Here is a 12650-nt window from a genome sequence, read left to right on the forward strand (position 1 = left end):
TGGTTAGCAGTTTGTTTGTAATTGCCGGTCAGCTTTTACTACAGGTAATCCCAGAGCAGCCCATTCAGAGAACTTCCCTGGCCAGATAATCCCCCGAGTGTCTAAATGCCACAGTTTCTCTTCTACCCTGGCTTGCAGAGCATAAGGAATGGGGTGGCCTTGCAAAATCGAGAGCATGCAGTGGTATCTACCTGTATTTTCACCTGGAGATTCTAGAGCTCTCACAGCTCCTCTATAAATACTTGCTCATGTTTTTCCAAAAGGTCAATGACTGATCTTGTGCTTATGTGATATGAAGGTCCCAGAAGTCTTTTCCAGTCCAAGTTCAAGGTGGAGATTCACTTCCATCCAAAAAGGTTTGGCCCTTTGTCAGCTACTACAAAGAGAGGCAGATGAGCCCTCTGTGGTCCTTGACTTCCACCCTCCCCATTGAAGGATTTGAGTATTGCTTGGGTAAGGGATTAAAGTCAAGCTGGGACATGCATCAGAGGTAATTTTGTAGGTCTCTTGCCTCCAAAACTGTAGCCACTGCCCTGCATCAAGCTCCATTTTCACATTCTGCCCATTCAGCTGAAGCTTGACTAGGATTGGTTCCTTACAGGAGTCAGTCTGATTCAAGATAGCGTATACCTCATCTTACTACTCCTCCTCTGATTCAAAGTACCCAGCTGATGCTTCTTTCACATGGTACATCCTATTCCCCCCTTGTGTTCCAGGTATCCCCATATTATGTGCCTCTAGTTCTGCAGCACCTAGCCAAATGCCCCTTCTTTTACAATAACACTGAATCTTTATGCCTGCACACTGTGTGACAATGATCCCCCTCCCCACATATTGGTAGCATTCTCTATTCCCTTTAGCAATAGTGGGTCACCTTCATAGTGCGGCTCAACTGTCCCTTTCCTATCCTCCAACTTGTTGATTCACTTGGCAGGGATTTGTGAAAGGTTGTGGCTGCCTCTGGTAGCCATCTCTAGTGCCACAGCAATATCCATGGCCATTTGGGGTTTTAGAGTGGGCTTTGCCAGAATCCTTCACTGCATATTTTCATTATTGATGCCAGAGACAATGTAGTTGCACAACATATCCTCCAAACCATTTCCAAATTCCAAACTTTGGGCTGCCAGCTGGCATAGATGTGCCATAAACTGTGAGACAGATTAATAAGGCACTCTGATGCAGGAGTTAGATTTAAACCACAAGACACTAATGGATGGTTTTATAATGATCTGTCACTGCATCAAATGTCACCATTCCGGGACTTCTTGGCTCCAGGAAATCAATAATCAGTTCATAGTTCTCAGCCCACAACTCTGAGGTGGATTTGTTATGTCCATTACGACAATAAGTAACAGCAGATGCATTCTATGTAACATGTCCATGTTTCCTTCTGACTGAGGTTCAAATTCCCCACCCTGCTGTGGCATGCCATTCCCTTGCGTGGCTGAAAAACCCAGAGTCTGCACCTCCACGCTTCCTTGGATTCTCACACTGGTTTTGCAGGACAGCTAGGCCCCTTCTCTCCTCTCAGGAAAACAGCCGTCCCAGGAAGCAGCTTTTCAGGAGCACCACAATCCAGGTAAAGTGCTTTGCACCTGTCAGCCAGTATACTCTCATCACCAATATGTTACAGCTGCTCAGGGGGTGTGCAGGGAGAACACCACACCAGGCCTGGTCTCAACAACTGCTTCTTTATTGATGCACAGAATGACCCATAAGGACCAGGAAAAACTCCCCACTAACTATCCTGAATGCCCAAGATACAAAAAAAAGGCACTCAGCACTTTACAGTACTTGACAATGGGCTAAAATGCCACAGATTACATCAGGTAAGTATTCCATGGGATGAAATATTATAGATCTTAAACAATGAACCATTTTCATTATCTTCTGTCTCTCCTGGTTTCTATGAATATGATCGTGACATTATCCCTACCCAGTGAAGCAGAATTAATCAGGACTCCTGCAACCCCAAACCAATCAGCAGTACCACATTTTACAACACATCATGCATTAGAGTTAATTCTGCTCCCAGCATCTCATTTCCACCCCCTACATGCAATGTCAGGGGTCAGCTGACAGATAGAGGCAGAAGAGTAGTGCCTGTGTGCATGGTGCCCTCACTGACACTAGCTTGTCATAATGAGTGTTGGGTAATCCTAGAGAAGGTTACACTTCTAACAGCTCAGACAAATTATTTTCTTGGAAAGAGGTACATCAGTCAAGGAAATCACATCTCCATCAATGGTCAAGGAACAAGATTTCATACTTGCAGTACATCAGAACTACTATGTTCTAGATTACCTGATCAATAAGGATTTTCTAAGATAGTTAACACTAATTTTTAATTTTGGATTGGGATGGTGATAGAAAAGTCTTTTGTGGGGCTTGTGCAGTTAATCTTAAAATATTCTTTATTCTTCTATTAAAAGTGATGGCAAATCCTTGTTTCATTTTGATCTTTTGACTAAATTTGTAAAGTACAAACAGACCTTGTACTTCTCTCTTCCTATTCCCTTTCCTCATAGATCATCTTGTTCAATTCCCATTAATCAAAAATCTGAAATAAGGTGTTTCATAGGAGTGAAAGGTCTTGCTCTCAGAGAATTAGTTTCATTTCTTCTAACTAGAATTGTATATTCTAATCTTTGAGTCTTAAGGGATCTCACAGTTTCTTTTACATACTCGCAAGGGCTTTTAAAAACATATCTATCACATGATGTAATACAGCTGTAAATGCCTGGTTGCTTCCTTTTCTATAGCTGGTAAAACATTATCTCTGATCATTTCACTACAGCCACTAAGGGACAGGGATAATTCCGCTGTGGTGGTTTCAATAGGAAGCAAGTTACGCCTTTTCTTCCAAAAATCTGAATAAACCAGCAGGTCACCATAACTCCTCCCTTTATTATTATAAGATACAAGAGATTTAATTAGATCATTTAGATATAAATCATCGACCTTAGATTAGATTTAAGGACATTCCAAGTGGCTGCTAATATTTCTTCTTTCTTAATGAAATCGTGCATACACTAACACAGAACATGCAATATAATGAGACAAATCCTCTCCTGTGTTAAGGTGTGCTGGATGCTAGAGATGGGGGAAACCATTATGCAGTTGGTTACAGTTCCCCGATTCTCTCCTTGTGCAACTCCAGACCATTCTTTGGCATATGTCAAAAGACTGTCCACCGGCTAACAACTACAAGAGTACATTGGTGCTTTGGCCATACTCTACCCTACTCCAGCCTCAAACCACACACACACACACACACACACACCCCGCAGAAGATGGAGGCGACACAGGAACCAATTACATTCATTTTATTCTGACTGAAAATTCCTCCAGGGGAGGGGAATTTTCAGATGGCCAGAGGCAGCCACTATCCATCCCTCTTTGTGCTGCCAAGCAATGCAAAGGGGCTAGACTGGAGGAGAGAATGGGGTCCGTTATTTGTCTTGCTTCTATTCAATTCTACACATTAAATGTAATTGCATCTATCTCTTTCTCTTGTAATCTCCATACACAACATGCTCGCATTTATTCCATTGTCTGATAACTTTAACAATCCTACTTCTCAACACAGGGGTCTTTAAAAAACTGAAACAAATTATTTAGAAATGATACCAAAATGAAGTTACTTACTTTTTGGCCCTTTTTATAAATTCTCTCATCTAAATATCGAGTGCATGTTTTATGAAAAAGTAGTGATCCTTGAACTGATTTCTGTGTATGATTAAAAAGTAAACCACTTTATGTTTTTGTTTTGAAAGGGGAAGAAAACAATCCATATGGCTTGCCCACCCTCTCCCCTCAGCATGGTCCCTAAATTCCATTTTCCATTCACTATCTTGACAAGGTCTGATAGAATATGTTTTTATAATCAGGGATTCTTCTGCCCCGCCCCCCTCAATTTGTTCAGCTTGCATCAGTTACTATGGACTACTGGCAACTTTTGTGCACCCTCCACAGCTGCTATTCCAGCTCTACCTAAGGTCCAAACTAAGGGTATGGCTACACTTGCAGCTGTAGAGCGCTGTGAGTTAAACCCGCCTTTGTACAGCTGAGTAGGGAAAGCGCTGCAGTCAGGAGCGGGGCCATGGTTTTTGGCGCCCTAGGCGGGGGTCCTTCCGCGCTCCCGGTTGTTGGCGGCAATTCTGTGGCAGGGGGGTCCTTCCGCTGCTCCTGGTCTTTGGGGCACTTTGGCAGCAGGTCCCGGAGCAAGTGAAGGACCCCTCGCTGCCGAATTGCCGCCGAGGGTGGCAAAATTCCACCCCCTCAAATCCTAGTGCCCTAGGCGACCGCCTAGGTCACCTAAATGGAAGCGCCGGCCCTGGCTGCAGTCTGTCCACACTGACAGCTGCCAGCGCACTGTCGTGGCCACATTTGCAGCTGCATTGGGAGCGGTGCATTATAGGCAGATATCCCAGCATTCAAGTGGCTGCAATGTGCTTTTCAAATGGGGGTGGTGGGGTGGCGTGTGACAGAGAATGGGGGGGAGAGAGTGTGGGTTTTTGGAGTGCTGAGAGTGTGTCAGCATGTTGTCTTGTAAGATCAGACCCCACTCCTTCCCCCGCCTCTCTCTCACTCACTGAAAGCAAACAGCAGCTGTTTCTTTTTTCCCCCTCATAGACCAGATAAGCAGCCGCTCGCCAAAACAGACCCCAACCTCTCTCCCCACCCCCTGCTGCCTCTCTCTTCAAGCAAACTTTAGCTGTTGGCACTCCAAATAGAGCCCCCCACCTGCCTCTCACTCATTCAAAGTAAATAGTAGCTGTGTTTGTTTTTTTGACAAGCAACCCCCGAAATGGAGCTTTGAAAGGGCACTTCCTCCTCTGGAGTTCACAACAAAACAAGAGAGGACACTTCAGTTAAAAGGATTATGGGGAGTTTCCAGAGGTCAATCAGTGCGTAATAACATTACTCCCCATTTACACTGGAGCAGCAGCTTCTCAGCCCACATGCAATAGCTATTATTCCTCTTGGGGAGGTGGAGTACCAGCAGTGCTGTAGCCGCGGAGACACAGCGCTCTACGTGCCTTGCCAGTGTGGATGGGGAGTGAGGTACAGCACTTTGGGAGGCTTTACTGCACTGTAACTCGCAGGTGTAGCCAAGGCCTAAGCTGATAATGTTTAAACAGAGAACATTTGGAAGGTAGGAAAACATGAAGAGTATTTTTAAAAGTAGTATTTCTCTAAGCACATTATTTCCTGCTCTGTGCATGAAGCGTTCATGGGGGGGTACAATTCAAGGCAGTGTACTGCACTCTAATGAAACCTGCGAACACTTAACAGAAAGCACAGAAAAAGTCAAGTGATTAATGAAAAAGTGAGGTGAGGAAAACTTAAAATTTCAATATCTCCAGAAACCAAAGAATGGTGGTTTTGCTTAGCACTGATTATAATGTACTTTCATCAAATTTCCCCTTGCAGCGCTTTCACAAATAGGCCAGCACTTGCCTGAGGTTACTTCCTCACAAGGATTCCTTTATATGGCACAAAATAAGATATTCACATAGGTTAGAGATGCACTGACCACTATTCAAAAAATAAATAGCCTAGTTAGTTCATGGAAATACCAGGCACACAGCTTACTCCTGCTATCAGAGTAGTAAAAGTCACTACTTGGACTTAAGCTGAATATTTTTGTTGGATACACATCAGCTTTAGTTTTCATGTTTTTCAGCAACCAACAGCTTCCTCATGTTCTTTGGAAGAAAAAATATATATATGGTCTATTGTGTTTTGATACTAATGAGACCAGCTCTGATTTCTAGGAGAAATCATGTAATTCTAAAAACTCTGAAGAAAAAATAAATATCATTAGAGTAAGATTCAGAATCCAGACTGAAATGGTTTTACAAGTAATGAGGGGAAAGTTAATGTATTTGTTTGAACAGGATGCTATGTAGACAGACGAGTTTAAACCATTCCCCCCTCTGCTTAAGACTTGTCATGCCGGAATGAATTGGAGACATCAGTTTGCAAACTGATACTTGGAGCTATTTAAAATGAATGACACGCTCTCAACATATTATTTGATGTTATTTTTAAAATCATAGGTTCCAGTCCTGCATCAGGTGTTGTGCCTTTTCCAAGCATTGATGCCAATGGGAGTTGAAAGTGCAAAACACTCATTGGGCCATGCAAGAATAAAATGGCAGTAGTAGCACCTTCTATAGAAAGAACAGAATTTGGCCAATCTGTACACAGATACCAGCTGCTCAGTCTCAGGCACAGTGGATGCTCTCTCTAAGGCATCGGGTGCTAGGCACCATCAGAGACGGGACACTGGACTCGAGACCACAGATCTGACCCAGTATGACAATTCCTACTGTCCCGGTGTTGCAGGGAAGAATTCAGTAACAGTGTCATAGTGGAACAGTAACAAAATCATAGAGGGAAAGTTCCACTGAGCTTTGCATTGAACAGGCCTTCCTTACATTAAAAAAATTCTCTTGCCAAAAATCTCTCACACAACTTGAGTTCTCTGAGAAACCCTCAAGAACTCTGATGTGTTTATGTCCAGATACCACTCACTACAGAAGTGTGGTCTCAGTTATTTATTTTACTTAAAAATGAGCTGGTATAAGGAGACAGACAGTCCTAATCCCAAAGATCTGACAGTGTCAGTGGGGCTCCTGGGGTGGGGATGAGGTGGGCAGTGATGGCACTCTTCCAAGCTCTGCCCACAGAGTAAGCTCCCACAACAGGAGACAGGACTCACAATAGAGATTGTGTTGTTGCTGAAAATATGATCACATGCTCTGTGGGCTCCTTGAGCTCATTTTCCCTTTACTGGGGTCCAGATACACCCATGGGTTCAACTGGACTGCTTGGCTGCCTTGTCGGCAAGGCTTGGATACACAGGCGGCTAGTGAAAATATTCTCTGTGATGGGGGAGAGGGGGAAGATAGGAAGGGGAGGGGAGATCACTGTGTATGTTATGGCCTGGTGTGGAGAAGAGGAAGTTGGAGAGGGAGTTCACCGTGCACTCACCCCAAAGCAGTGGCTCCTGACCTGCTCGGCTGGGCCTGGCTTTCCACTCTGGCTGGTAGCTCTTGCCATTTGCAGATTTGTTGTGGTGAGCTCCACCAGATTGAGGGGTGGCACCCACTAGCCATCTGACCACCCCAAGATGACAAGGAGGGGGCCGGGAGAGGCGAGGGAAAAGATAAACCCCACATAACACTCTAAAGTGAAGATGGGATGCTGATGCCAAGGGGGGCCCTTTGGGGGGCTTCCTGGGGGAGCCATAGGGGACTGGAGCAATTGAAGAAGTGGGGGGTTGGTGCTGCCAGGAATTGAGGGCAGGTTTTAAAAGATGGATGTAATGGGGAGTGGGGCTTGGAGGAATGGTGAGCAGAGGGCAGGGGAGGGCTTGGGGAAGGGTTTTGGCAGCATGATTTATGAGGCATTTATTTGGGAGGTTGGGTGATGAGAGGGGTTTATTTGTGATGTGTATTTATGTGACAGGAGTTGGTGTGGTGGAGAAGTGGGATGGGTGGAGGGCTGTGGCTGACAAAGTTTGGTGACGTTGGGGTTTATTTGGGGAGGGGGAGAAGCTTGGGTGTGTTTATCTGGGGATGAAGTAGAGGGGGCTAAATGGGTGTAAGCGGGGGCTGTGGGAATGGCAGGTTGCGTGGCTATAGCAGAGAGGTTGGATGGGGGGTGGTGGAAGGGCAGGGTCGGGGGTGGGGCTGGGAGCACAGGGAGCTGTGTCCTGGTGGCCACAACTGGCTTCCCCCCCCTTTTGAGCCCCTTCCCCCTCTTCTGTCCTCCGTCTCGCTCATCTCCCTTTCTGGCATCAGCCCCACTGACGGGCACCACCGACAGAACTGGCTTGCTGGGTGCACTCAGGACAGACTCTGCCCCCAGCACGACGCTGGGGCTCTGCAGACTTGCCTTGATGCTGGGCTCAGAGGACTTTCCCCGCTCATCCTGCTGCTGGGCAGCCAGGAGGCGCAGCACGGAGTTGATGGTGGTGCTGCTGGAGGCAGGGCTGCATCTGCAGAGCGGGATTGCACATGCAGGTGGCAGGACCTGAGCCCCCCTCTAGCCCTAGCCTGCCACTCTCTATGCTTGTACATGTCACTGAGCTTCTTCACTTGTTTATGGGGGCCCTCTTGCCCCTCTGGGCTCTGATAGGCTTCTTCTTGATTGGAAGGGGTGGAGAAAAGTGGCAGCTTTCTCAAGTCCATCTAGAGGTGCCAAAATGAGATGCCACTTGCAGTAGATTGTGCAGATTTTCATAGTATAGCTCTCCTTTCTTATGCGCTTTGATGAGCAATGAAAGAGTTATACTTGAAGTGACAGTGTAATTATCACTGGGTATTTAGGTTGCCTGAACCTCAGCTCTGGTGGAATGAACCCTAATCTGTACAGGTGGGTCAAAATGGGTTACCCTGTAACATGTCTTAATATAATCTGGGACCTATTGTGACAGTCTGAGTGGAGATTCGTTAGTCCTTCATTCTGTCAGTATGCATTAGGGAAAAGTTTTGGAGAATTCCTGAATGACTTTGATCAGTCCAGATAGTAAGAAAGAAACTTGATAATATCCAAGGTGTGAAGTTTAGCTCCTCCAAAGTGGAGTGAGGCTTGGGGAAACATACAGCTAAATGGATAATCTGATTAGGATAAAAATCAGAAATTAGTAACCTTAGATAAGGGCATCAAATCACTTAGTCTTTTTGGAATACTATATAAAGTAGTCCCACCATAAGGGTTTAAATCTCTCCTATCATTCTGGCTAAGGTTATGGCCACTAAGAAGGCAGTCTTCATAAATAAGTGGTACAAAGAGCAAACCACCAAAGGGTCAAAAGGAGGCTCCATCAAACTTGTTAAAACAATACTGAGGTCCCAGAAGTGCAGGGTCTCTGCTTCGTGGGAAAACATGAATGAGATCTTTGAGAAATCTAGCCACTGTTGGCTGAGACAACCGTCTGGCCCTCCCAATGGAGGATAGTGATCAGAGACAGGTGCCAGATGCACTCTAAGGGAGCTGATGGAGACGGCCAAATACTTTAAAGTGAGCAGGTAGTCCAGGGATGGCAGCCATCAGTGCTTCCAAGAGAGACAGATGATTCCCCAATGCCCAGATAGAGAGCCTCTTCCATTTAGCAGCACAGGTAAGAGAGGTGGAATCCTTTCTGTTGCAAGCTAGGATATATTGAACTAGTAAAGATCAGGATCTATCAGAAGATGTTAGCTAGCCAGCATCCAGGTTGTGAGGTCAGGGGGTTTGGGTCTGGGTGCAGGATTTGTCCCCTTCAATTGCAAGATGACATCTGGGAGTGTTGAGAGTGTAAGTGGGGGCCATGTTAATAGGTTTATGAGATCAGCAAATTAAAACTGTATGGGCCATGCCATCATTTGAGCTGCAACCTGTTTGATCTTGAGAGAATTAGAGAGTAAGCATACATGAGTCCAGATACCCATGGGATCAGAAACACATCTGACTGGAAGCTGGAACTGGATCCTCCTCTGGAACAGAACCTATGGTGGTTGGACACAAACAGATCTAAACTCAGGCACCCACAACCTGGGAAAGATGTCTTGCAGAATGGAGTCTGAGTGCGGTCCTTTGTGGTTGTCTGAGTATTAATGACTGAGATGGCACCCTAAGGTGTTCTGTAGGCTACAAAGGTGCAGGAGCCCATTGGAGTGACACTGATTGATGCACTTTCTCCAGGGGGATCACTTCCTGATACAGCAACAAGTTCCTCCCTGTTTGCTGATATAGTACATTGCAGTGGTGTGTCCATGAGCAGCTGTACTGTGGCACCTCAAAGAGCCAGGAGGAAAGTTATGCAGAACAGCCCTCAATCAGGATGAGAAAAAAATAGATTTCAGAGAAACACATACCAGGCCAAAAGCGTGATGCTATATATCAGTTCCAGGATTTCTGACTGACAATGCTTATTTAGGGCCTAATATGGGAAGGTGATGAGCATTTCCTACACCAGGAATAGGAAACAACCTCAGCACCCATTGACTTTAATTGGAGTTGAGCAAATACTCAGCAGGAGTAGGCCCAGAAAAGTACAAGGGACAACTTCAATTGATTTAGAATTGTCACAGCTGCATTGGCTTCAATTTACAACAACTGAAGCTCTGCTCTGAATTCATTATGATGGGTGGGAATCTAGAATTTTAATGGATTGCTGTCTTTATGGTATTTTGATTATTTACTCACTTCACCTTTGCCCCTTAAATGGGTCAGTCATTAAAAAAAAAGCACATTTTAGGACAAACAAACATAAAAAGATCTTTTACAGAGAGTCTTCCGGTGAGTGTGACATAGAACAGGACAGCGGACGGTAAGCCATTGTGTATGTTGAGGAAGTCTAAGAATAAAGATTATAGGAAAACAGTCCTACCTTTCTTTACAAGGCCTTGATTTACATCCCTGAAATCTCAAATTTTGCTATTACAATGAAGTCCTGTTGCAGACAGAGCTGGCTTTTTATCACCACTTAAAATCTAATTAATCCGTATTGAAGCACAAAGATTTCTGTTGTTATTTTAGGGTGAGGGGTCATAGAGCCTTCTTTGTTCATCCTCAGACTTGTAATCATCAGGCATTGGGATATAATTTTACCAAGCAAATTGGAAGGTAACAGATCAAATCTTTATCAGAAAGCCTAACTCATGGTTTAGCAGAGTCCTTCATCCTTTACATGAAACATTATATTCATGAAGAACAAAAAAGTGCTTCAGAGTTTTCAAAGGGTTAATATCTAAGCTTATATTCAGGGCACAAAGAACTAAGATCATCATAGCTCCAACCACCAGAAAAGATATCAGCTCTTATAGAGACATTCCTCCTAAAGCTTTTTGGACTGTGCTTTTCTAATGGCTTTAGTCTACAGAACTGTGATGCAATTAAGTGGCATTTTATTCTCTCTGTTGGGATGGGTTCTATCCTGTCTCACTACCTATTTACCTCAGTGGAAAAATCTCAATTTAGAATTAAATGAATTGGAGATCTGGACCATGGGACTCTGGCAAGCTTGTGTTGTCCAAGAGGAAGGGGGAATGCAATGCAAGGATTTTGATTCTTTCTTGGCTTTGCCTCCAGAGCTTAGGATTTCTAGGATTTTGATGTTTGTTTCAAATGGATTAGGACTTTTGGGCCTCGTGCTTTCAGGTTTTGGGTTGGACTGTTTAAAGATCGGTGAAAGACAACAGGAACTAAAGAAACGGCTATTACTGCTTGGAGGAACACTCTTCTGGATATCAGGAATTACAGCCATAGTCCCAGTTTCTTGGGTTGCTCACACTACAGTCCAGGAATTTTGGGATGAGAATATCCCAGATATTGTTCCCAGGTGGGATTTTGGGGAAGCACTATTTGTTGGCTGGTTTGCTGGATTTTGTCTTATACTAGGAGGGTCACTACTTAATTGCACTGTCTGTTCAACTGAAGTCCATCCATCCTCAGCCCATTACACAGTAGCAGAAATGCAAGATCACTGTCAACACTTGGAAACTGAAAATAGTCCTGAAAATCTAGGAGTTTAAGTAGTACAGAAAGTCATCTCTTTCTTTTCAAACTTGAGCGCAAGGCAGAAGCTTGTTCCAGTAATGATTCAAAGGACTCTTTGTTACTTAGCTGACTCACTAAAGTTGTGTGTCTAATTCTTTCTTCCTGTAATTGTTATTTCAAAGAAGTGTCATAGCCCCAGAGGGGCAAAACTGTTAAAACTTTTGTTTCACAGAACATTAAAGCAATCATGACTGCAGAGAAGAAACACTACTTTGTTTTGCTATTAAAGCTGAACTGTAGACCCCCAAAATATATACGGTTGCTTTCTTATATGTTGGTTAAGAGCCAAAAATGTAAGTTTCCTCTTATGAAACCAGTTAAGTGGAATTCAAAGGCTTTGACTCCTTATGGCACCTATCTGATCCAGTAACATTTTCATGATCTAGAGTATTTTCATATCTAAAAATAGCCTAAAAATACTTGTATTCTGGGTATAGACTTTTGCTACAGAGAGGAGGAGATCTCTGTGTAGGAACTGTGTTTCTTTATCCAGAAAAATTGAGAATTCCCAAAACCCTAAAAAGACTTCCAGAGAACTAGATTTTTTTTAAAGCATGTCTAGTTTCTTAAAAACGCTATATGTACTTCATCAGCATCACAGGCCACTGTCCCAAAATAGCGAGTCATTTGTTTTCCCAACCTAATACTGGAAAAAAAAAAGACATAAAAGTTAACGTGGATGTTCTGGCACCTGCATATTTCATATACAAAGAAAAAAATTAGAGCCAGGGGTAGCTGAAAAATACCTAGTTAAAAGAGTTGATCTGCTCATAAGCATTTTCTATTTTATAGAGTATAGGAATTGAGTTTTTAATAATGAATACTTGATCTGCATTCAATGAAAGATTTCTGTTAAACTTTTCTCATATGTAACAGTTCTTGTGCACGTAAATCGTTTGATTTTAAACAAATATACTTCTTAAAACTTGAGAAATACTGCATTTCTTTTACTATATGCAGACAACTTTATTTGTTAAAATATATAAAGTTTGCATGGGCTTATCCAAATACACGGAATGTGAATTATTCAGTTTATGAATTATCATCCTAAATAATTAATTAAAAACATCCAGACCTATTAAAAACTACTTAAG

At 43.6% G+C, this 12650-nt stretch overlaps 1 protein-coding gene across 1 annotated transcript; it reads left to right on the plus strand.

The window, feature by feature from the left end:
• Positions 1-10862: 10862 nt before the first annotated feature.
• On the plus strand, positions 10863-11531 carry LOC115652890 (claudin-22-like). Its single transcript, XM_030565510.1, has one exon. It carries the CDS (start codon positions 10863-10865, stop codon positions 11529-11531), a length of 669 nt encoding a protein of 222 aa, XP_030421370.1.
• Positions 11532-12650: the final 1119 nt, after the last annotated feature.

The sequence above is a fragment of the Gopherus evgoodei genome, chromosome 5 (genome assembly GCF_007399415.2).
Source record: "Gopherus evgoodei ecotype Sinaloan lineage chromosome 5, rGopEvg1_v1.p, whole genome shotgun sequence".
Lineage (NCBI taxonomy): Eukaryota > Metazoa > Chordata > Testudines > Testudinidae > Gopherus > Gopherus evgoodei.

Bases quoted from the DNA above. Each gene is read 5' to 3' on its own strand.
- LOC115652890 (XM_030565510.1), top strand. From the start codon at position 10,863: ATGGCTTTAGTCTACAGAACTGTGATGCAATTAAGTGGCATTTTATTC.